Source organism: Trichomycterus rosablanca, chromosome 16 (genome assembly GCF_030014385.1).
Source record: "Trichomycterus rosablanca isolate fTriRos1 chromosome 16, fTriRos1.hap1, whole genome shotgun sequence".
Taxonomy (NCBI): Eukaryota; Metazoa; Chordata; class Actinopteri; order Siluriformes; family Trichomycteridae; genus Trichomycterus; species Trichomycterus rosablanca.
Window position 1 is genome coordinate 7114261 of NC_086003.1, and position 25877 is coordinate 7140137.

The window sequence follows — 25877 nt, forward strand, 5'->3', positions numbered from 1 at the left end:
TATGTGTGGGTGGGTGGGTCTTTATACGCTGTGTAAGGACCCTGATTGCCGGAAGAGACGCCTGTACAGAAAGCAGGGGCGAGAAGAGGAGGGCTGTGCACGTGTCGGAAGAGGCGTGTACAGCGACGCGCTCTCCTCGGATGCAATCTGGTATCTCTCAGCAGCGGAAGACAAAATTGAGTGTGCTAAATCGGGAGGAAAACAGGGGAAAATGCATTTAAAAAAAACCTCCAGCAATGTTGCTGTGTCTACTCATACCAGCAAAACATGTTAGTGTCACTGCAGTGCTGAGAATGACCCACCACCTAAATAATACCTGCTCTGTAGTGGTCCTGGGAGAGTCCTTACCATTGAAGAACAGCATGAAAGGGGGCTAACAAAGCATGCAGAGAAACAGATGGACTACAGGCAGTAATTGTAGAACTACAAAGTGCTTCTATATGGTAATTGGAGCTTACCATATGTGCTTTTATCTGCAGTGTGAACGTAAACTCAGCAGTTTGAACGTAGATCTTTTTTAATTGAACGTTTCCGATATCAATTCCACCAAGAATTATTTGAAAAATGTGTAGTTTTAAGTTTTTTTTTATTTTTTTATTATTATTTCTATGAAAGAATTATCTCAAAATTGAAACTGTGTAGCCTTGTTAAAGAAAGATCATGAAACGACTAACGGTTATGGCTTGTAAGTGTATTGAGATTGCTTTACATGCTTTGTTTGCAAGTGTGTCAGACCACTTTTCAGTATTGAGTCCTAACTAAGATACCCTGACATTAGCACACACAAACACTTCTGTGAAGCATCAGTGCATACAACATGAATACTCCCTATTGAAACTACATCCAACTGTTTTTCTTCTTTTTTATTCTGTTTATATGTTGTATAGGTTTTTTTTTTTTTTTTAGATTAGCTATTGCTAAAAAGAAGTGACCCTCATTTCTTTATCATCCTTGTTATTTTATATTTGTTACACTAAAAGATTTTACATCAAATAATACATTATTTTACAGACCGTGAGCAAAACAGTTCAGATAGATTCTTATTCATTAATAGGACAATATTATTTAACAATCATATCGAGCCGCGGTAAAAACACACGCTGGAACCAGACCTGAGATCTCGAATACATCGTATCTGGGCTGAGTGGCCACATGAACAACGATTGGCCTGTTGTTCAGATAGGGGTGAGATTAAGCCGGATAGGGTCTCTCTCTCATAACTAAGATGCATACGGTTGCTGCCCACGTGTCGGAGGGGGCGTGAGTTAGCTTCGTTCTCCTCGATCAGAGCGGGGATCGGCATTGGTGAAGAGGAAGCATGACACAATCGGGCAATTTGACGCACTAAAAGGGAGAAAAAGGGGAGAAAATTATTTTTCTTCATTAATAGGACAATATTATTTAACAATCCTATCGAGCCGCTCGGGTGGCGCAGCGGTAAAAGCACACGCTGGAACCAGAGCTGGGATCTCGAATACATCGTATCTGGGCTGAGCGGCCACATGAACAACGATCGGCCTGTTGGTCAGATAGGGGTGGGATTAAGCCGGATGGGGACTCTCTCTCATAACTAATGTAATTACGACCTAAGATGCATACGGCTGCTGCCCACGTGTCGGAGGGGGAGTGGGTTAGCTTCGTTCTCCTCAATCAGAGCGGGGATCGGCATTGGTGGAGAGGAAGCGTGACGCAATCGGGCAATTGGACGTGCTAAAAAGGGAGAAAATGCATAAACAAAATATATAAATATATTGAAAAAACACCATATCAAAAGTAATTGCTGCATTAATTTAATAGTAATGTAATTACTATTTGCACCACCCTACGCTGCTATCACTGCTAAACTAAACACACTCAGTAAATTGGTATTAGTCTTTTACATCACTGTAGAAAATTCTAACACACTTTTACCAATAGAGATGCTGGAGTGAGACCTGGAGCAGGCGAGTACAGTCTGAAAACCTTGCAGTGTGTCTTATTTATAGAAATACTGCGGAGAAAGGGAATGTAGTGTCCAATTCTTACCCAATTGTGTCATGCTTCCTTTCTGCTGGAGCTGACCCCCGCTTCGATTGGGGAGAACGAGACTGTCACACGCCCCCTCCGACACATGCGCAGTAGCCGATTGCATCTTTTCACCTGCAGGATGCGAGTTTACATGCCATAATGTTAAAACTACCATCTTGTTTCTACACTCACTGTCCATTTTATCAGCTCCACTTATCATATAGAAGCACTTTGTAGTTCTACAATTACTGACTGTAGTCCATATGTTTCTCTACATACCCTTTTAGCCTGCTTTCACCCTGTTCTTCAATGGTCAAGACCCCCATTGGACCACCACAGAGCAGGTATTATTTAGGTGGTGGATGATTCTCAGCACTGCAGAGACACTGACATGCTGGTGGTGTGTTAGTGTGTGTTGTGCTGGTATGAGTGGATCATACACAGCAATGCTGCTGGAGTTTTTAAATACCGTGTCCACTCACTGTCCACTCATACCTAGTCGGTCCACCTTGTAAATGTAAAGTCGGAGACGATCGCTCATCTATTGCTGCTGTTTGAGTTGGTCATCTTCTAGACCTTCATCAATGGTCACAGGACGCTGCCCATGGGGTGGAGCTGGCTGGATGTTTTTGGTTGGTGGACTGTTCTCAGTCCAGCAGTGACAGTGAGGTGTTTCAAAACTCAACAAACTGAGAATGATCCACCACCTAAATAATACCTGCTTTGTGATGGTCCTGTGGAGAGTCCTGACTATTGAAGAACAGCATGAAAGGGGGCTAACAGAGCATGCAGAGAAGCAGATGGACTACGGTCAGTAATTGTAGAACAACAAAGTGCTCCTATATGGTAAGTGGAGCTGATACAATGGACAGTGTGTAGAAACAAAGAGGTGGTTTCTAAATGTGTTTTGAGTAATGTAAGTCTTTGAGTGGAACAAATATACAGTGAGCCAGTTAGAAAGAGGATGAGCTTTGTTTTACAGCACTTTATGTATGACATGAGCGTGCGTGTGTGTGTTGCATTGTTGAATTGTGGCTTTTAAGTTTTAAATCTAATGACACTAGTAGTTGAAACACTGAGGAGGAGGTGATGCGTTCTATCGAGCAAACCCTAGGGATATTTGTATATTTTGTAAAAAATAAAGACGAGTGGTTGCCTGTCGGTTCTAAATAATTTCATCGTACTGTACAAATGCACTCTTGTCTCCCTCTGCAATCGCATGTTGAGTAGTTTGAGTTTTGTATATTTATTGTATTAACATGAGAATAAAAGTAAAAAATCTGACTACTTCACCTGCTTTTATTACTGCTGTTTATTTATTATACACTATTATCCACCGATCATATACAGGTCCTTCTCAAAAAATTAGCATATTGTGATAAAGTTCATTATTTTCCATAATGTAATGATAAAAATTAAACTTTCATATATTTTAGATTCATTGCACACCAACTGAAATATTTCAGGTCTTTTATTGTTTTAATACTGATGATTTTGGCATACAGCTCATGAAAACCCAAAATTCCTATCTCAAAAAATTAGCATATCATGAAAAGGTTCTCTAAACGAGCTATTAACCTAATCATCTGAATCAACGAATTAAACACCTGCAAAAGATTCCTGAGGCTTTTAAAAACTCCCAGCCTGGTTCATTACTCAAAACTGCAATCATGGGTAAGACTGCCGACCTGACTGCTGTCCAGAAGGCCATCATTGACACCCTCAAGCAAGAGGGTAAGTCACAGAAAGAAATTTCTGAACGAATAGGCTGTTCCCAGAGTGCTGTATCAAGGCACCTCAGTGGGAAGTCTGTGGGAAGGAAAAAGTGTGGCAGAAAACGCTGCACAACGAGAAGAGGTGACCGGACCCTGAGGAAGATTGTGGAGAAGGGCCGATTCCAGACCTTGGGGGACCTGCGGAAGCAGTGGACTGAGTCTGGAGTAGAAACATCCAGAGCCACCGTGCACAGGCGTGTGCAGGAAATGGGCTACAGGTGCCGCATTCCCCAGGTCAAGCCACTTTTGAACCAGAAACAGCGGCAGAAGCGCCTGACCTGGGCTACAGAGAAGCAGCACTGGACTGTTGCTCAGTGGTCCAAAGTACTGTTTTCGGAAATCAAGGTGCCAGAGTCTGGAGGAAGACTGGGGAGAAGGAAATGCCAAAATGCCTGAAGTCCAGTGTCAAGTACCCACAGTCAGTGATGGTCTGGGGTGCCATGTCAGCTGCTGGTGTTGGTCCACTGTGTTTTATCAAGGGCAGGGTCAATGCAGCTAGCTATCAGGAGATTTTGGAGCACTTCATGCTTCCATCTGCTGAAAAGCTTTATGGAGATGAAGATTTCATTTTTCAGCACGACCTGGCACCTGCTCACAGTGCCAAAACCACTGGTGAATGGTTTACTGACCATGGTATTACTGTGCTCAATTGGCCTGCCAACTCTCCTGACCTGAACCCCATAGAGAATCTGTGGGATATTGTGAAGAGAAAGTTGAGAGACACAAGACCCAACACTCTGGATGAGCTTAAGGCCGCTATCGAAGCATCCTGGGCCTCCATAACACCTCAGCAGTGCCACAGGCTGATTGCCTCCATGCCACGCCGCATTGAAGCAGTCATTTCTGCAAAAGGATTCCCGACCAAGTATTGAGTGCATAACTGAACATAATTATTTGAAGGTTGACTTTTTTTGTATTAAAAACATTTTTCTTTTATTGGTCGGATGAAATATGCTAATTTTTTGAGATAGGAATTTTGGGTTTTCATGAGCTGTATGCCAAAATCATCAGTATTAAAACAATAAAAGACCTGAAATATTTCAGTTGGTGTGCAATGAATCTAAAATATATGAAAGTTTAATTTTTATCATTACATTATAGAAAATAATGAACTTTATCACAATATGCTAATTTTTTGAGAAGGACCTGTAGAAGCACTTTGTAGTTCTACAATTACTGATTGTAGTCCATCTGTTTCTCTGCATGCTTTGTTAGCCCCCTTTCATGCTGTTCTTCAATGGTCAGGACCCCCACAGAGCAGGTATTATTTAGGTGGTGGATCATTCTCAGCACTGCACTTACACTGACATGGTGCTGGTGTGTTAGTGTGTGTTGTGCTGGTATGAGTGCTGATGGAGTTTTTAACACCTCACTGTCCCTACTGGACTGAGAATAGTCCACCAACCAAAAATATCCAGCGTCCCGTGGGCAGCGTCCTGTGACCACTGATGAAGGTTTAGAAGATGACCAACTCAAACAGCAGCAATAGATGTGCGATCGTCTCTGACTTTACATCTACAAGGTGGACCAACTAGGTAAGAGTGTCTAATAGAATGGACAGTGAGTGGACACGGTGTTTAAAAAAATCCTGGAGCGCTGCTGTGTCTGATCCACTCATACCAGCACAACACACACTAACACACCAGCACCAGGTCAGTGTCACTGCAGTGCGGAGAATGACCCACCACCCAAATAAAACTTGCTCTGTGGTGGTCCTGTGGGGGTCCTGACCAGGGTCCTGGCTAGAATGGTATACAGAGAAACAGATGGACTACAGTCAGTAATTGAACCAGTAACCTCATGGTTACTAGTCCAGTACCTTAACCGCTGAGCTTTTGATCAAGTTTAATGTTAAACACCATCATGGGCAATTTGTCCAGTCTCCAGTTCACCTAACTTGCATGTCTTTGGACTGTTGGAGGAAACCAGAGAAATGTGGGAGGACACAAGGTCCAGCAAGAAGGTCCTGGGTTTGATTCCCAGATGGAGCAGTCCAGGTCTATTGCTATTCTATGCTATTCATATCTTTCACAATTAAAAGTCCAGTATATGCAGTTACTAGTTACCACTCCACCAGAGGGTACAAGTGCCCAGTCCCAAGACAAACCTACTAGTCAGTTCCAGGAACTTTGGAGTCGACTCTTATTTTGATTCAAGGAGTTGAGGTATTTAAGGAGTCGATTCCAAGTTAGACTCCAGCAGCTCATTTTCTTCATTTAAAACAGTAAAAAGAAGTATATTAAATGTTATTTAATTAAAAAATGTTATTTTAATCAATTTATAACATACATTTATAGGCCACACTTTGGAGTATGTTATTTTATTTATAACACTAAAGCATCGAGCATCATGTTGCTGTCTTATGTGAGGGCAGATAATAACACACTTTATTAGTTGTTAAAATGTAACATTTGTACATAGTACTAGGTTAAAATTACTGTTTGATAAATACTGATTTCATGAAACGACAGATAAATCGAAAATCAAATCAAAATCGAGCCGAAAAGAATCATTTCCAATGTTGAGACTCGAGAATCTAAACTTGTGATCCGATTCAGTGATCTCAGCGCATGCCTGCATAGAGTCGACTCTAGTTTCTGGAATCGACTCCAGTTTCTAGAACTTGTTTAAGGAGAAGAATTCAGAACCTGTCTGCGCATGCGCTGTATACAAAGCCTACACAAGGTCATTATCACGTGTACCGGCTGTCAGGTCAGTTCAGTCTTGGTGTTGCTCTGAAGGACAGAGCTGTACAGTTGGTCAAAGCTGTTTAAATAAAAGCTTACATTAAACTAAAGTCAGAACATGGCGAGAGGAAGTCGCAGTCGTTCTTCAGCACCAGCAAGGTGAAGCTAAAACTTTTACTAGTAATTTATTTACCTAATACGGGTGCGAACTAACTCAGTTGAACGCAGTAGGTTTGCAAAACCTTTATTTTAACGGGATTGGCTATTTGTGTCACCGCCCTTCGCTAGGATTGGCTAGACTTCGCTGCTTGCTGCCTTTCGCCCTATTAAAACGCTTGACTGGTTAATTAAGGCGCAAAGGGCGGGGTTAAACGGAATATGGGTGCGTATAATATTATATAATTACTTAATTTTTATTCATTTTACATCTAAAATTCCATTAATAATATTAAAAGCTGTGTAAATAATTGTATAATGGATTAGTATAGAGAACCTCTTTAAATTATAAGTAAAATATTTAGGAAATATGTATATACTGTATGTATTATGTTAATACATTTTAAGCAATTTTAATAACTCTTTAACATTTTATACAAGTTGTATTAACAGTGATTATATGTAGCTCCATTACAAATGGGTCCTTGCTTTTTAATACTTGTGTTTTAATCTAATTGGTTGATTTGAAGGGCAACAATAGTATCAAATAAAAATTTAGTAAACACTAATTGTGTATTAAAAAGTATAAACTTTTTTCCCCTCATTTAAAATGTGTTAGGGTTTTTTTAATTAAACAAATTTACCAAAAATGGGCATACGGGTGGTTTAATGTACTAGTCCACCACCGCTGAGATCTCAAGTTTGAATCTTAGCTGTGCTATCGACCTAGCCGGGCATCCATCAGACCCTTGGCTGGGCCTGAGGGAGGGAGGGAGGTCGTGAGAATTCATAATTGCTGCTTCAAGTAGGACCTCTTCTGGCAGTTTTAGGCACTTGCATGAGAGGTTGGGGAACTTAGTGTAAGTCTATGCTCCTAAAAAGTCAAGCAAAGCGGCTGGCGACTAACTGTACGTGTGCCAAAGGGAGCTCTTCTTGGTCAGGGCAGGGGTAGTGCAAGCAGCAGTAAACAAAGCTGTAAACAATTAGGGAGAAAGGGAAATAAAATGTATATGTTAACAAAATATTTTGTATTTTATTCATACATTTCTTTCATAGTGCTCCAACGCACTCGTACGCGCCAGCTCCAGCTGCTCCTCCACCAGCAGCCGTGGCCACTGTCCAGCCCAAACAGCCAGGTCTCATGGCTCAGATGGCGACCACAGCTGCAGGTGTGGCTGTGGGTTCAGCGGTTGGCCACGTGGTGGGTGGTGCCCTCACCGGAGCTTTCAGTGGGGGCAGCTCTAGCACCTCAGAGCCACCAAGACCAGCTCCTGCATATCAGGTGAGTCCACACACACACACACACACACACACATTCATTTATTATACACTCTCTAAGCACTTTATTAATACATCTGTATGCTGCTCTGTAAAATTAGGACTGCCAATGGCCAGATGATGGTAATGACATGGTAGTGTGTGTTGTACTGATAAGTGTGTATCAAATGCAGCTTTACTGGCCTCTTCATTAGGAACACATAGCCTGTTAGCACTTGTTGCAGGTGTACAGTTAGAGATCAGAGCTGTTTTCTTTTATCACTGGACACATTCTGATCACATTAGATTTATATAATTGGTTGAATCACTGTTCTCCTCGCAGCATTGATATTGAGGTGTTTATAACAACCATGTTATTACTTTGTTATTGGCAGTGTAGTTCTGGTCAGTGGGGACCTATAAGTTTCATTCTAATTGATAAATGGGTTACATAGTGGTGTTAAAGCGTAAGGAGCAACAGATGGGCTAAATCCACTTCTTAGGCAGTGTTACGCTATTCTTGATTAACTGTGTTAACTAAGCAACACAATCATATGGGCAGCTTAAAAAAATTCTGGAGCTTTAGTACAAAAAAAGTAACACTTTGCTTTTCCAAATCAGGAGCCATGATGAAGGACTAGAATAGACTCGGATCAGTAAGTCAGTAATTAATTAGGTTTACCTTACGCAACTGCGAAATCCCATGTTATACAAACTTAAATCTTTTAAGGGAAATCATCCAAGCCAACACATACAGATTTAAGTTGTTTGTTTGTTTGTTTGTTAGGATTTTAACGTCATGTTTTACACTTTGGTTACATTCATGACACACAAGATTCATCAGTTCACGAGGTATATCGAACACAGTCGTGGACAATTTTGTATCTCCAATTCACCTCTCTTGCATGTCTTTGGGCTGTGGGAGGAAACTGGAGCACCCGGAGGAAACCCACATGGACATGGGGAGAACATGCGAACTCCACACAGAAAGGACCCGGACCGCCCCGGACCTGGGGGATCGAACCCAGGACCTTCTTGCTGTGAGGCGACAGCGCTACCCACTTAGCAGATTACACCAGATTACAGATTTAAGTAAAGACGTGAATATAAATATCAGTTATAATTATATGATATAAATTATCAGACACAAATAAAACTAGATTTGCACTTTTCTAAGGAAAAAATGCTACTTGCAAGGACCTGAAAGTGTTCAATGTATCAAATACTGATACAATTTTATCATTATTATTTTTATTTAAAAAGAAAAATTATAGTTAAATACAATTAAAATGATTGAAAATAAAATATAAGATCAAGGACATTCTTAAACAAGGGCACAAAGTTTTTATACAAAGCATCATTATGGCTGGATCCGACATGCACTCAAACTTGGCTCCCCCCTGTGGAAATACAGAGTCAGAGTCAGAGAGGTTTTATTGTCATTTCAGCTACATTACATACAAGTACATATTGAAACGAAACAGCGTTCCTCTAGGATCACGGTGTAACACGGTACAAAAAGTGCAAGACAAAACAGTGTAAATACAAAACAGTGTAAGTACAACAATAAATAAATAAAAAATCCTATAATAAATAACTACAAAAGATATTCCTAATTATTCCTAATCTAAACAAGTAATTAGAAGACAGGACTAAAGACAAGTGTTAGTACATGATGGTGAATAGATGGTACAGTGGTTCATGAGGTAGTGACATGTTGTACATTAGCAGCGTAAAATTGGCAATGGAGCCTAAAAAGTAAATAAGGTGCAAAAATACAAAAAGACTTTTCAATATTTCAATAAACAGTAAAATTGGCAATTATAAGGTGCCTAAGAAGTAAATAAGGTGCAAAAATACAAAAAGACTTTTTCAATATTTGAATAAACAGGTAAAAACAGTCTAACATAGTCAATACAGTTCAGTGTGTGGCAGCAGAAACATTTCCGGAGGAAATTGTTACAGTACTGAGTTGAGGAGTCTGAACATCTGCCTGTTCAGAGTGAGAGAGTTGTACGAAGTTATTTACATTTACATTTTCAGCATTTTAGCAGATGCCTTTGTCCAAAAAGCGACTTACAGTACAGTTGTAGTATACAATCTGAGCAATTGAGGGTTAAGGGCCTTGCTCAAGGGCCCAACAGCAGCAACCTGGCAGCGGTGAGACTTGAACCAGCGACAAACAGTATTTCGAATATTTCAGCTGAATGTATTAAATGTAATATCTCACTTTGTCTTCTTTCTCTTTTTTTTGTGTGTAGGAACCTTCCCGTGCTGCTCCCTCTCAGGCTGGCCCATGTCTTTTCGAGGTGAGGCAGTTCCTTGACTGCGCCACCACGCAGACAGACCTCACCTTGTGCGAAGGCTTCAACGAGGCTCTTAAACAGTGCAAGTTCTCACATGGTACAAACATTCATTTGACTTTATGTCTGTATTGTATTATAACGTGTAACGATTGGTTGTTGTTTGTTGTGCCTCCTGGAGGACTTACAGGGCCATATACACCGATCAGCCATACATAACACCTCCTTGTTTCTACCCTCACTGTCCATTTTATCAGCTCCACTTACCATATAGGAACACTTTGTAGTTCTACAATTACTGACTGTAGTCCATCTATTTCTTTGCATGCTTTGTTAGCCCCCTTTCATGCTGTTCTTCAATGGTCAGGACCCTCCCAGGACCACTACAGAACAGGTATTATTTGGGTGGTGGATCATTCTCAGTGCTGCAGTGACATTGACATGGTGGTGGTGTGTTAGTGTGTGTTGTGCTGGTATGAGTGGATCAGACACAGCAATGCTGATGGAGTTTTTAAACACCTCACCGTCACTGCTGGACTGAGAATAGTCCACCAACCAAAAATATCCAGCCAACAGCGCCCTGTGGGCAGCATCCTGTGACCACTGATGAAGGTATAGAAGATGATCAACTCAAACAGCAGCAATAGATGAGCGATCGTCTCTGACTTTACATCTACAAAGTGGACCAACTAGGTAGGAGTGTCTAACAGAGTGGACAGTGAGTGGACACAGTAATTGTAGAACTACAAAGTGCTAAATAGTGCCTATTTAGTGATCTCAGTAATGCTAAAAGATCTAATGCGTCTGTTAGCACTGGATGTGGCTGAAAGACCTGATCTCTGTAATTAATTAGGAGAGGTGTCCACATACTTTTGGCCATATCATATTTATGTATTTTAGCTTAATTATAAAATGTGTTGTATTTGCAGTTGAAATAACCTTTTAATTTTCTTTCTTTCTAGGTGTGTCATCTCTGGTGTGAGGAGCATTTGACCGAAGACACTAAACATAATTATTTTCTTGGTCCAGTACATTCAGATTTCACCAGCAGTTGACCTGTATTTAGTTGATTTGTTTTCTTTTTCATTGTTGGCTGTGAGAAAGTGAAATAAAAAGCTGCTATTTATTGTTTTCACGTCTCTTTTTGTAATGTTTAATCTACTGCCGACATAAAGTCTACCATTAAATTCCTTTGACCTTGACTTCTAGTTGTGCTTTTATACACTCACTGTTAACTGTAGATCAGTTGGGACTATGAGTTACTGCACTGAAATACTGCTTTTTCTTATCCAGCTAACTGGTAAATGATACACTGTATTGTCAACACAGTGGACACTTGACAAAAAACTTGTTAAAGCCCCATGTGGCAAAAACAGCACACTTCTACATACAGGGTAAAAAATGTACCAACTAAGTTAAAAAAGTTAAATATATATATATATATACAGTGGGGTCAAAAAGTATTTAGTCAGCCACTGATTGTGTAAGTTCTCCTACTTAGAAAGATGAGAGAGGTCTGTAATTTTCATCATAGGTACACTTCAACTATGAGAGACAAAATGAGAAAAAAAAAATCCAGGAAATCACATTGTAGGATTTTTAAAGAATTTATTCGTAAATTATGGTGGAAAATAAGTATTTGGTCAATAACAAACAAGCAAGATTTCTGGCTCTCACAGACCTGTAACTTCTTCTTTAAGAAGCTCTTCTGTCCTCCACTCGTTACCTGTATTAATGGCACCTGTTTGACCTCGTTATCTGTATAAAATACACTTGTCCACAGCCTCAAACAGTCAGACTCCAAACTCAACCATGGCCAAGACCAAAGAGCTGTCGAAGGACACCAGGAAGAAAATTGTAGACCTGCACCAGGCTGGGAAGAGTTAATCTACAATAGGCAAGCAGGTTGGTGTGAATAAATCAACTGTGGGAGCAATTGTAAGAAAATGGAAGACATACAAGACCATTGATAATCTCCCTTGGGGTCAAGATCTCATCCCGTGGGGTCAAAATGATCATGAGAACGGTGAGCAAAAATCCCAGAACTACACGGAGGGACCTGAGGGATGACCTGCAGAGAGCTGGGACCAAAGTAACAAAGGCTACCATCAGTAACACACTACGCCGAGAGGGACTCAAATCCTGCAGTGCCAGGCGTGTCCCCCTGCTTAAGCCAGTACATATCCAGGCCCGTCTGAAGTTTGCCAGAGAGCATATGGATGATCCAGAAGAGGATTGGGAGAATATCATGTGGTCAGATGAAACCAAAATGGAACTTTTTGGTAAAAACTCAACTTGTTGTGTTTGGAGGAAGAAGAAGAACCCAAGAACACCATACCTACTGTGAAGCATGGGGGTGGAAACATCATGCTTTGGGGCTGTTTTTCTGCAAAGGGGACAGGACGACTGATCCGTGTTAAGGGAAGAATGAACGGGGCCATGTATCGTGAGATTTTAAGCCAAAACCTCCTTCCATCAGTGAGAGCATTGAAGATGGAACGTGGCTGGGTCTTCCAGCATGACAATGATCCCAAACACACCGCTCGGGCAACGAAGGAGCTTACTTTTTTGCCCCACTGTATATATATGTATATATATATTAGGGCTGTCACACGATTAAAATTTTAATCGAGATTAATCGCGATTAAAGAACAAAATGAATCTCGATTAATCTCGATTAAAATTTTTAATCGTGTGACAGCCCTAATATATATGTATTCATCTCAATTAATCGCAAACTAATAATTAAGCAAAATTTGAACAGTTATGCACATTGTTATTGCAAGAACGTGTTTACCAATAAAACATTCATAAAATATGATAAAATTATTAAATCTAAATTCATTGTAGAAAGCACATTATCTGACAAAAGTGAGGATCTTTTCCTGTTTATAACCCCGACACTGAAAACAGGTGCACCAACCATAATGTTTTGATCTAAAATAAGGCATCAATAAAGCATCAAAACACAGATATGATTATTTCATAGATCTATTAAGAAAACCCTTTAATACTGTGTTTGTGCAGAAAGAATACTAAGAAATACTGTTCTACATTACCATTTAAACACCTATAAATACCTGAAACAGTCAAGTTAGCAAACATTATCTATAAGTAATTGACTGTAGGTATATAAAAAAAGTGTTAATTAAAACAGTCCATGTAAACGCTTAGTCCATATAAATATCAGATACGAATGTGTTTTTAAACAACTACAAACATCACAAATATAAATCATGTTTATAACCATGTGATAGAATAACCTGAATAAACTGTAGAGATGAAACATCACACAGAGTTTCACTTTTTACCGGAGGAGGAGGCGGAGCTACACGGTTTTGATGGACAGCTCTAGCAGCCAATGGAAATACTCGTTACAAAGCTTGCGTGATTTCATTCATCTTTTCATCAACACGTAAAAATAGTGAAAACCGCTAAAAGTAGTTTATCATCGGACAGTTCATGCGCTTTACATCCTAATTCATCTGAAATACAGTTAATTACCACAGAGACACACATGTATGTGGCACAAACAGCCAAATAAAAAGTTAGATTAAAAATTTTATAATATTTAATTTAATTTATATATACATGAGCCCCTAGTTATGCCACTGGTTGTGCTCATGTCCACTAAAACTGGTTTGAGAAGCATTTAACATCTTTTGGATGAATTCAAATGTCGAATCCTCTCCAACACCTCACGTTATAAATGTGCTTTTGGTAAATGGAACATCTTCCCACAGACACACTTCCAAATCTTGTGGAAAGCCTTGCGAACAAGTGAAGGCTGTTACAACCACAAACTGATAATTATTTTGGAATTAGATGTCCAGTTAGATCAGGTGTCCACACACTTTTGATCATGTAGTGTGTATTAAACTCGTCCCTGTCTGCCTTCGTGTCCTGCTTGAAATTAAGCAAACAGTAATAAAATGCAGAACTGGCCTCAACTAGTCTGACCAATCACAGCTGGAAACGAACAAGCATCTTTGCGTTTCAGCCAATCAGAAACTGGGGCGGATTCTTTTCGGCGCTGTAGTGTATAATGCAGAATTGAAGCAGAAGTTACAGTTTAACCAGACGGAGTATAATAAAGAATAAAGATGCCGTTTATTGATTTAGAAACGAATTTACCTGCAAGTAAATTCTCTGAAGAATTTCTGAAAAAGCTGTGCTCCACCACAGCGGCTGCTCTTGGAAAACCAGAGGACGTGAGTATTGTAGCTAATGTTGCTAAAATGAGCGAATAAATCTGAAATAGCTGTAGCTGTATTAACGTTAAAATACGCGTTATAAACGGTGAAGTTAATAGAGCAACTAACAAAGTTTAAACCGACTTCGCAAAACAGAATAAAGAATACGTTTTTATACGTGCTATAACTGGACATCATTTCTTAATGGAGCAGAGCTGACCTTGTAGTGTTAACATACATTCTGCACTGTGTCCATTTTCTCAGCTCCACTTACCATATAGAAGCACTTTGTAGTTCTACAATTACTGACTGTAGTCAATCTGTTTCTCTACATGCTTTGTTAGCCCACAGGACCACCACAGAGCAGGTATTATTTAGGTGGTGGATCATTCTCAGCACTGTAGTGACACTGACATGGTGGTGGTGTGTTAGTGTGTGTTGTGCTGGTATGAGTGGATCAGACACAGCAGTGCTCCTGGAGTTTTTAAATACCGTGTCCACTCACTGTCCACTCTGTTAGACACTCCTATCTAGTTGGTCCACCTTGTAGATGTAAAGTCAGAGACGATCGCTCATCTACTGCTGCTGTTTGAGTCGGTCATCTTCTAGACCTTCATCAGTGGTCACAGGACGCTGCCCACGGGGCGCTGTTGGCTGGATGTTTTTGGTTGGTGGACTATTCTCAGTCCAGCAGTGACAGTGAGGTGTTTAAAAACTCCAGCAGCATTGCTGTGTCTTATCCACTCATACCAGCACAACACACACTAACACACCACCACCATGTCAGTGTCAGTGCAGTGCTGAGAATGATCCACCCCCCAAATAATACCTGCTCTGTGGTGGTCCTGTGGGCTAACAAAGCATGTAGAGGAATTTATGGACTACAGTCAGTAATTGTGGAACTTAAAAGTGCTTCTATATGGTAAGTGGAGCTGATAAAATGAACAGTGAGTGTAGAAACAAGGAGGTGGTTTTAATGATGTGTCCATCAATTGATTTATCATCATAAGTTCCTGTTGAGAAAAGTATTCGAACCTCTGGACCAACCACAGGTGTTAAAATGACTGATCTGGGATTGAAGATATAAGTTGTGGTCTTTTAAAAATCACCCACAGAAGAGTCTGCTCTATAGCCCAATTAAAACTAATTTTAAAGCAGAATGTAAAGTGCTTTCAGTAAGTAAAAAGATAAAAACTCTTGACTTGATAGAGAATGAAAAAAGCTGTATGCTTTAGTTGTTAAAATGTTGTTACATCATAATAATGCTTTATTATTATGTATTGTATATTTCTTATGGTTCCTAATTTTTAAATTCATATTTTATATACAGTTATGTAAGAATAAGAAGAATATACGATATATAAGGTTTGGTATTATCTACAGTTTCAGGAATGTACCTGTTAGTGATGGGAATTTCGGCTCTTTTTAGAGAGCCGGTTCTTTTGGCTCGGCTCACTAAAAAGAGCCGGCTCTTTCGGCTCTCAAGTGGCTCCTTAGATTTTTTTGTTGCTTAAATTAATTTATTACCAAATTACATGTAAAATGAATTACTAATGTTAAAAAATATTGTATCAAATGTTTATTATTTAAATGCCTTTTTTATATACTCAACATGGAACAGTGTGCTACAACTAGGGCTGTCGCGCTAACCGCAATTTTGAGATATCGCGGTATAGACCAGCCAACCGCAGGGCATGCCAAGCAACCGCATCACCGCGATATTCACGTTTTTTCTTTCTTTCTTTCTAATCTTTTTTTTGTTTTTGTTTTTTTGTTGCAGGGTCCATCTTGTTTTACGCTTACATTCGGGCGTAATAAATGTTAAATAAATTCATAATGAAAATGAGCTAAGAGCGACATTTTCCTGCCAACTGTTTGCATCCGTTGCTGCTGAGTTTCAGGCTTTGTGTTTTAAAATGTAAACAATCGCAACATGAATTATAGGCAAGTTTATTAATGATCAAATTGAGTTCACACTCAATAAAATACTTGTAATTTAGACTATATTTAAACAGCCTTGGCGTACTTAAACACTTAATGACGGTTAATATGGCAGTGCAGCCTGCAAATATTCTCTTGCTGGCTTGCTGGAATGATTTAAATGAATTTTTTCGTTGAATAAAAATGTATTGAAACGAATAATAACTTAAAATGTAGTATATATTGTTATGTTAATTATACCTACTAAATAGATAGTTAATAGTGGCGCGATAACCAGGCTAGATTTGCTTTGCTCTGTAAAGTCGCATGCAGGATCAGTACACGTGTATTAGTGTAACATCGGTAACGTCGGGAACATCACTACCCCACTCAGATCCTCTCTAAACCACATCAGGTGAACATGTTGGTTCTTCTAGCGCGCATGATAACGCAGGTTTAAACTCTTACAGACTTTATTATTAATTCAAATTTTTTTTTACCATATTTTGATTAGATGTGCATTTAGAATATTTAGCCTGAACTCTTTTTTTTTCGTTTCACAGTGTATATCTAGCCTAGGCTAGAAGCTTAATTTAAAGCTTTTTTTAATAGAGAAAAGACGCGCATCCCTGCTCTGTTCTGTATTTAACATTAAACACGCATTTCATTGGTCTTAAAGCTGTCTCATCTTTGTCATTATAAAGCAATAATATACCCAATCATAGCCTAACAATAAAGCTTGTTTATATAGCTCTAAAATCCAGATAAATTAAGTAATTTTCAAAAACCAAAAAAATGGCGATATCACCGCATACCGCGATATTAAGACAGGCTGAATATCGCAAGGGGAAATTCTTTCACCGCGACAGCCCTAGCTACAACAATAAATGATAAAATACCAAAACAAAGACCCATCTCAATTAGACAAGATCTGATTGTGTATATTATTTGTAAATTTGCATCTAGAGTGCGGCGGCACGGTGGCTAAGTGGGTAACACTGTCGCCTCACAGCAAGAAGGTCCTATGTTCGATCCTCAGGTGGGGCGGTCCGGGTCCTTTCCGTGTGGGTTTTCTCCGGGTGCTCCGGTTTCCTCCCACAGTCCAAAGACATGCAAGTGAGGTAAATTGGAGATACTAAATTGTCCATGACTGTGTTCGATATGAATCTACTAATGAATCTTGTGTAATGAATAACTACCGTTCCTGTCATGAATGTAACCAAAGAGTGTAAAACATGACGTTAAAATCTTAATAAACAAAACAAAATAAACAAGCATCTAGAGTGAAACAACACAACATCAACGAAGCATCACTCAACAAAATATAAATGAAAATGTGCAAAACAAAAAGAAAAATCAGCATCCAGGTGACAGTATTTGTAAGTATTTAGTGAAGATTAGCATTCAGAAAAATCAAGCAGCTCATCTGTGATGGGTTGATCCTGTTTCTCTTTTCTGTTATGATCTGCCCTGTTAAAAAACTCAGTGTAAACACACAAACGCCACCACGTATCTTGACCAATCACGTGCGACTTTGACAGAAAAAAAACGGAAAAAAACGAATCGGCTCCCAATCAGGAGCCGGATCCCGTCGTTCACTTTAAAGAGCCGGCTCTTAGAGCCGGATCCCGCGACCGACCCATCACTAGTACCTGTGTCAGTGTCGTTGATGAAGTAAATAATGTTATCAAGATCTAGTATTATTCCAGGTGTCGCAAATCCAGCCTCTGTGTGCTCCTGCTGGAGCTCCTGTGCTCCCATGTGCCACACCCCTCTCTCTGGGAGCTCTCTCAGTCTTGAGCCAACACCCCTTTTATGATTGGTTCCCCCCTGTTAATTGGCTCCAGCTGTCCCTCATCTGAGGGGGTTTAAGAGGGGAGCTGGAGCCAATTAACAGGGGGTAAGCCTGACACCAGGCTTACACTGTAGCTCATTAATATGATGCTTCTGTATTTGTCATTGACTATTTTAGAGGATGAACGTGGTGGTGAAGCCTGATTTGCCCATGCTCATTGCTGGCTCGTGTTCCCCCGCTGTGATGCTCTCGGTTTCTGCCATTGCTGTGACTGACACGGCGGAGAAAAACAAGGAGCACAGTGCTAAAATCTCCCAGTTCCTCACCCAGGAGCTGGGGCTCAGCCAAGACCGGTCAGTAGAAGACTGATTGTGATTATTAATAAGTTTGATTTAAGGTTGACAAGATGATCAGATGAACAGGAGATGCATAGTGAACATTTTATTATAATGTAGTTGTATTTTATGGGCTGCTTTGCTGCAGCTAGGTGGCACTAAAGTGATTGGGATGAAACTACCAAAGACCCAGGCTTAATTCTCTTCTCAAGGCCAAACAGATTTACTTGTATGCACTGTGCACTTCATTTAAAACTGAAATTGTGTTTTGCCATGAATTTTGTACATGAATCATGTACAACCCCAAATCAGAAAAAGGTGGGACGGCATGAAAAAAGCAAATAATAAAAAAAAACACAGAGTTTCTTACATTTACTTTGACTTTTATTTGATTGCAGACAGGATGAACCTGAGATATTTCATTTATTAATAAACATCCATTCCTGCATTCCAGACCTGCAGCACATTCCAAAAAAAGTTGGGACAGTAAAGCATTTATCACTGTGTAATGTTGCTATGCTATTCCTTTTCACCACACTTAAAAGACTAAAAAGACACGCTGCAACCAGAGTCGGATTCCAGATACATCGTATTGAATCCAGCTCTGCCTCACCGGTTCGAGGCTGAGTGGCTGTATGAGCAACGATTGGCCGGTTGCTCAGTTGGGGGGCGGGACAAAGAACCGGATGTGGGTCTCTCTATGTCAGAATGCGATTACGACCTCTGCCGGCTGATTAGAGGCGCCTACACGGAGATGAGGAGGAGTGCCCTTAGGGTGTGTCTTTCCGCATGCAACGCTAGGTGGCGCCACACTCATCAACGTGTGGGTGGCAAAAATGCATCCGACTGCTGCCCATGTTTCGGAGGGGATATGGGTTAGCTTCGATCTCCTCGGTCAGGGCAGGAACCGGCATAGACAGAGAGGAAGCACGATGCAAATTGAACAATTGGAAGTGCAAAAAGGGAAAAAAAAAAAATAATAATAATAATTGCATCATTGTTTAGTTTTTTTCCACCTCATTACTAGCCCTAATTTGCCCCCATCCCAACTTTTTTGGAATGTGTTGCAGGACTGAAATGCAGGAATGGATGTTTGTTAATAAATGAAATGAAGTTGAGCAGATAAAACATGAAACATCTCAGGTTCATCCATTCTGCAATCAAATAAAAGTCAAAGTAAATGTAAGAAACACTGCATTTTTATTTTATTAGCATTTTCCATACTGTCCCAACTTTTTCTGATTTGGGGTTGTACATCATGTGCGATAACATTATTGGCATTTAGATAACATTAGTGTTTAGTGAAACTGCTTGGATATCCAATTTATAACTCTTATGTTATGCTTAATGGTTAATATAGAACAGCACAAGACACAAAAATCACAAAATTAAAACAATGCCTGCCAGGACATGATTAATTACACCCCTAGTTCAGTTGAAACAAAGCACAGAATCTAAATACTAACCTGTGATTAGAAATTAGACTCACCTGTCCCCACCTGTCAGTGCTCACATGACTATATTTAGCCTATAAATTGTGGCTTTGATGCTTAAAAAGGCCAGGTTAATTCTCTGTTTGTTATGCACAATGGCACAGACAAAAGAACTGTCTGAGCATACCAGAAATGCTTTGATCACCTAACACAGGCAGTCTAAATGGTACAAAACTATGTCAAAAGACCTTGGCATTCCAGCTTCAGCAGTTCAGGGTGTTATCAAGAAGTTGCTACTCATCCTGTACTACATGCCAGGGAGGACCCCATTGACCGCATTGCTTAGGAAAAGTCATAAAAAGAGCAACTAATCTTTGCTAAAACTTGCAGACAAACCAATGTTATAAGGACACATAATAAATAATAATAATAAGGTCAAGGGAGAGGAAGGGAGTTCCAGAGTTTGGGGACTGAGGAACTAAAACACCGGCTAGAAGAACAGCTAGAAGGCCTGTGCCAGAGGGTGAAGAACTATACTAAGGTAGTATGGGGCGAGGCCATGAAGGGCTTTAAAAGTAAGCAGAATTATGTAGTATTTGATATGGGCGGTTATTAAAAGCCAATTAAACCAAACTAGAGCTCTGTTTTGTTATCTATATTTATAGTGCACCTTACATTGTAACATGGTGGAGGATCCATAATGTTTTGTGGCTGCTTTGCTGCCTATTGTGTTACAGAAACAATGAAATCGGAGGGTTATAAGAGCAATTAAGAGTGAAATCTGCTCCCGGGTGTCAGGAAACTAGGTTTGAGTCTAACAAATTGGAGGAAATGACCCAAAGCTCACAAGGTAAAGATGTAAAGAACTGACTGTAATCTTTTTGTGTGTGTGTCTACAGCATTGTGATTCGGTTCTACCCGCTGGAGCTGTGGCAGGTGGGAAAAAAAGGCACAGTGATGAGCTTTCTGTAGGACCTGCACATCTTTCCACCTATTCTTTTGTTACACCAGTCGTCTGTTTGAGGACACACCTTATGCTGCACAGTGTTATCATGGCTTGTTATCTGATCTGGGGATTGAACCCTTTTTTACAACCCTTTTAAATGTCTTTTTTTATCTGATTAAGTCCTCATAGGGCAAATGGATTAAGTGGGCATTTTGGTACAGTGCATTTGGGATTTTAAATTGCTGAAACACTAATGAATGTAGTAATGATTATAATTACAAGTAAAATAGATTCCAGTTTTAAGATCTTGTCTTGGTCCTGTTTGTACACACTGTATGTTGAAGAACTACTCACAGAATTTCAAAGCCATTCGGAATGGTTCATTTTGCATTATGTTGAGGTATGTATTACACAGATATTGTGCATATAGAAGCACTTTGTAGTTCTACAATTACTGACTGTAGTCTATCTGTTTCTCTACATACATTTTTAGCCTGCTTTCACCCTGTTCTTCAATGCTCAGTACCTCCACAGGACCACCACAGAGCAGGTATCATTTAGGTGGTGGATCATTCTCAGCACTGCAGTGACACTGACATGGTGGTGGTGTGTTAGTGTGTGTTGTGCTGGTATGAGTGGATCAGACACAGCAGCGCTGCTGGAGTTTTTAAATACCGTGTCCACTCACTGTCCACTCTGTTAGACACTCCTACCGGGTTGGTCCACCTTGTAGATGTAAAGTCAGAGACGATCGCTCATCTACTGCTGCTGTTTGAGTCGGTCATCTTCTAGACCTTCATCAGTGGTCACAGGACACTGCTCACAGGGCACTGTTGGTTGGATGTTTTTGGTTGGTGGACTATTCTCAGTCCAGCAGGGACAGTGAGGTGTTTAAAAACTCCAGCAGCGCTGCTGTGTCTTATCCACTTATACCAGCACAACACACACTAACACACCACCACCATGTCAGTGTCACTGCAATGCTGAGAATCATCCACCACCCAAATAATACCTACTCTGTAGTGGTCCTGTGAGGGTCCTGACCACTGAAGAACAGAGTAAAAGGAGGTTAAATATGTAGAGAAACAGATGGACTTCGGCTCAGTGTATATTGCCAAAAGTAGATAAACCTGATTTAAAGTAGATCAATCTGACCTAAGCTTGTTTAAACCCAATTCAAAAACTAGGCCATAAGTAAAATCAGGGATCTGGGCAGGCCACTGGAGTCTCTCCACACAAATCTGGTCGAGCAAGAATATTTAGTAAAAGTTCCAGTCAAATCTGGTTGATGTTGAGTCTGTGGGAACACAAAGAATTTGTTTTCCATTATAGAGTTGAGGGTAGGAATCCTTAGTGTGGGCTCAGGAGTTTGTGAGACGTGCTGGAACATGTGGAAACTAAAGTGTCCCCCAGTGGATAGGACAGAAAGAGCTGATAAACCGAGAGATTATTATCAACATGGTGGTGTAGAGTAGACTGGAAAAGAAAAATAGATCAGGAATTTTTACCCCTCTAAGCCTTGAAATTAAACCTGGTAGGGAAAAAGGCAGAGCACATCGACATCAAAACCTCATTCCAAGTGTGAAGCATGGTGAAGGGACCATCATGATGTGGGGTTTGTAACACTAGACTATGACGGACATGGGGGTGGACACACATGCAGAGATGTTAACAAGGAGTTTAATGATAACCAAAAGACACGACAGGGATTACACAAGATAGGTTGGAACAAGACACAAACACACGACCTATGCTAAATGCTAATCGCTAATGCTAAAGCTAAATGCTCATCTAAACAAGAACAATGCGAAGTTTTAAATATATTTTGTTTATGCATTTTCTCCCCTTTTTCTCCCTTTTAGCATGTCAAATTGCCCGATTGCGTCATGCTTCCTCTCCACCAATGCCGATCCCCGCTCTGATTGAGGAGAACGAAACTAACCCACGCTCCCTGAGAGCACTCTTTTCTCATCTCTGTGCAGCCAGCAGAGGTCGTAATTGCACCAGTCATGAGAGAGAGACCCCACCCGGCTTAGTCCCACCCATATCCGAACAACAGGCCAATCGTTGTTCACGTGGCTGCTCAGCCTAGCCGGCAGGTTCCAGCGTGTGTTTTTACCGCTGCGCCACCTGAGTGGCCCAACTAAATGTTACACCCCGGACAGGGCGCCAGTCCATCGCAGGGCAGACACACACACATTAACCTGACTGCATGTTTTTGGACTGTGGGAGGAAACCGGAGCTCCCGGAGGAAACCCACGCAGACACGGGGAGAACATGCAAACTCCACACAGAAAGTACTGGGACCGCCCTGGCTGGGGTTCGAACCCAGGACCTTCTTGCTGTGAGGCGACAGTGCTAGCCACCGAGCCTCTGTGCCGCCCATAATTACTATTTTATTTTTTCTGGTACATTAAAGTTTAGCAGTGAGCAATTTTTGGAGTCGTGTCTTCCTACATTGCCATTTTGGCTGGCAAAGGGGCATGGAGGCGCAGATGATTGATGTGTTGGTTCCTTTTAACTGACAAGTCATATGTGCCTCATTAGCATTAATTTGCTTGGGCCTTCATGTCTTCTGTGGGCGTATGAGGCCAGCACACATTACCTATTTACAGGGAACTGGCGTTGGAGCAATCTTATCGTATCCATACGACGTATTCGAGATCCCAGCTCTTGTTCCAGCGTGTGTTTTTTCCCCTGCGCCATTTGAGCGGCCAAACTAAATGTTAATCTAAACATACAACCTAACTAGAGCTAAACATGGATCCTAAACTAAACAAGAACCTGACTAAAACAAACAACATAGAGAGTAGAGCTAACAGGAATAAACAGGGCTAAACAGAGCTAAGGCTAACAGACCAAGGCAAAAGCAAGGCAAACCGACGGGACAGAGTCTAATTAAACAAATCCAAACAGACAGAACAGAGTCGCATCAAATAATCCAAATCAAAATAACAGGAGCAAGGAGCAAACCGACAAAAGCAAAGTCATATCAAATAGTCTCCAAAAACTGTTTCCCAGCTGCCTTCTTAGATCCTTTTAGCTCAGATGAGCTTCAGCTGTAGCAAAAGAGGTGTTGACTGGAGACTGATACCCCTTTTCCACCGATGCGGAACGGTTCCGGTTCTGGTCCGCGAACTTTGCATGTTTCCACCGAAAAAAGAGGTTCCAGACAGCGAACTAACGTTCTAATCTGGCCACAGAATACTTGGTTTTTCAGCACGAACCTTGACATAATCGGTGGGCGTGTCACAGTGTCGAGGTTTGGGTGCTTTGCTAAACCACTGGGCTGGTGTCTCGTATGGAGCTTGACGCTGAATTTTTATCTTTTAAAGTTCACCTGATTAAATTTTGTGATATTTTCAAAGCATTTAAAAAAGATGAATTGTGTGATATGACGTGTTAAAAGTGACCCGGACAGAACGAAAAATGCTTAACGTGAAAAATAAAGCGTAACGTGTCTTGTTGTACTACAACAACGACCGATGAATTTGGGCAGTACAGAGCTCTTATAACCAGTACAGAGCATTTATAACCAGTACATAGCTTTTATAACCAATACAGAGCTCTTATAACCAGTACAGAGCACTTATAACCAGTAATAACGGTGAGAAATGTAGTGTTTCTATGTCGTACTTTTAGTACATTCAGCCACGTTACGCTTTATTTTTTACGTGAAGCTTTTTCGACTTCGAAGATTTCGAACCCCGAGCTGCATGAACACCACATGTGAAGTAAATCCAGCTAAACACAGATACATGTTGTATTCTAGAGTAGATTTGATGGTTATTTCACACAGATGTTTGTTCGTGTTGTGGAACTTTAGTGTTTTATCTCTCGATTCGAGCGCTGAGCAAGTTGGTTATTTGCGCCGAGAGTCGCGGTGAGACCGAAGCGCAAAACGCTTCTCACATCAATGAACTGAAGAAAACAACAACTGCGACAAACACGTCTACGTCTGCTTTTTGCATAAAAACGAACATCTGTAACAACAGCACAAATCCCCACAGATAATCTACACGCTCCGCCATGATATTACTACTCTTTACCTTTGTTAAGCAACGCCCACCGTTGATGACGCAGGCTTGGTTCTCAAAAACTGGTGGAAACGCGCGTCGGTTCTCTACAGAACACCAAGGTTCTAAGAAACCTGAACAGAACCGGTTCAAGAACCATGGTTCTTTTGGTGGAAAAGCGCTATGAGAGCTTAAACTTCTAAAGCCTAGACGGGCTGGATATGTGACAGGTTGCAGTGCTTCCCTGTATTATGGGCAGCTTGAAATTGTATCTACTCCTGTAATAGAGTAATATCACAGTAAATGTCCATCAATCTTAATAGGTGTTAAATAAATGGACAATTACATATAGGTAAATAAACAACAGCAGGGTTTACTTAAAGTTATGGTCTATTTTGGAGCTGCTAAGTCTGTAAGTTTAGACCATAGACCAGCTGAGATGTTGTTGAACACATCCTACAATAACTTCCAATTATTTTTTGCCCGTTGGGCCCTACCCATCATACCGATCCAGCACTGCCTGTAAGCAATGGGTGTGTCTTAAACTCAACTCAATAATAAGAGGCACCCCAAAGTTGTTCAGTGAGTTTATGGGTTTTGTGTAGGCAGCAACAGTTTCTAACACCATGTAACAAAGGGCTACGGACGTGACATAAGGGGGGCGGACACACATGCAGAGATATTTACCAACGTTTAACAATAACAAAACACAAACAAGACCAGACACAAACACACATCCTAAGCCCCGCCTGGTGATCGAACCCAGGACCTTCTTGCTGTGAGGCGACAGTGCTACCCACCGAGCCACCATGCCACCCACCGAGCCACCATGCCACCCGCTGCACTAACAGCTAATGTTAATCTAAACACACAAGAAACCTGACTAAACTATACTAGACCCTCAGCTAAGGCTAAACATGATCTTAGACTAACACAAGACATGAATAAGACTAACACTAAGCATGACAAGACCATGACAAGACCAAACCACAATAGACCCCACCGAAGGAGCCACAAACACTACACCTTAAACGAGGTGCAGCTGTGGATAATT

General features: G+C 40.7%; 2 protein-coding genes across 2 annotated transcripts; both read left to right on the plus strand.

Annotated features, from left to right (window-relative positions):
- The first annotated feature begins 6478 nt into the window (after positions 1-6478).
- Positions 6479-11316, plus strand: chchd10 (coiled-coil-helix-coiled-coil-helix domain containing 10). Its single transcript, XM_063011710.1, has 4 exons — positions 6479-6628; positions 7682-7907; positions 10144-10285; positions 11148-11316. The coding sequence occupies exons 1-4, from the start codon at positions 6588-6590 to the stop codon at positions 11165-11167; spliced, it is 429 nt and encodes a 142-aa protein (XP_062867780.1). The 5' UTR covers positions 6479-6587; the 3' UTR covers positions 11168-11316.
- Positions 11317-14226: 2910 nt separating this feature from the next.
- ddt (D-dopachrome tautomerase) lies at positions 14227-21110 on the plus strand. Its single transcript, XM_063011709.1, has 3 exons — positions 14227-14396; positions 18271-18446; positions 20761-21110. Exons 1-3 carry the CDS (start codon positions 14289-14291, stop codon positions 20831-20833), a joined length of 357 nt encoding a protein of 118 aa, XP_062867779.1. The 5' UTR covers positions 14227-14288; the 3' UTR covers positions 20834-21110.
- Positions 21111-25877: the final 4767 nt, after the last annotated feature.

Excerpts from the sequence above, each read along its gene's own strand:
- chchd10 (XM_063011710.1), top strand. The coding sequence starts at position 6,588 with ATGGCGAGAGGAAGTCGCAGTCGTTCTTCAGCACCAGCAAG. Across the intron at positions 6,629-7,681 it reads CGTTCTTCAGCACCAGCAAG|TGCTCCAACGCACTCGTACG; the intron begins GTGAAGCTAAAA and ends TTTCTTTCATAG. Across the intron at positions 10,286-11,147 it reads ACAGTGCAAGTTCTCACATG|GTGTGTCATCTCTGGTGTGA; the intron begins GTACAAACATTC and ends CTTTCTTTCTAG.
- ddt (XM_063011709.1), top strand. The coding sequence starts at position 14,289 with ATGCCGTTTATTGATTTAGAAACGAATTTACCTGCAAGTAAATTCTCT. Across the intron at positions 14,397-18,270 it reads CTCTTGGAAAACCAGAGGAC|AGGATGAACGTGGTGGTGAA; the intron begins GTGAGTATTGTA and ends TGACTATTTTAG. Across the intron at positions 18,447-20,760 it reads CTGGGGCTCAGCCAAGACCG|CATTGTGATTCGGTTCTACC; the intron begins GTCAGTAGAAGA and ends GTGTGTCTACAG.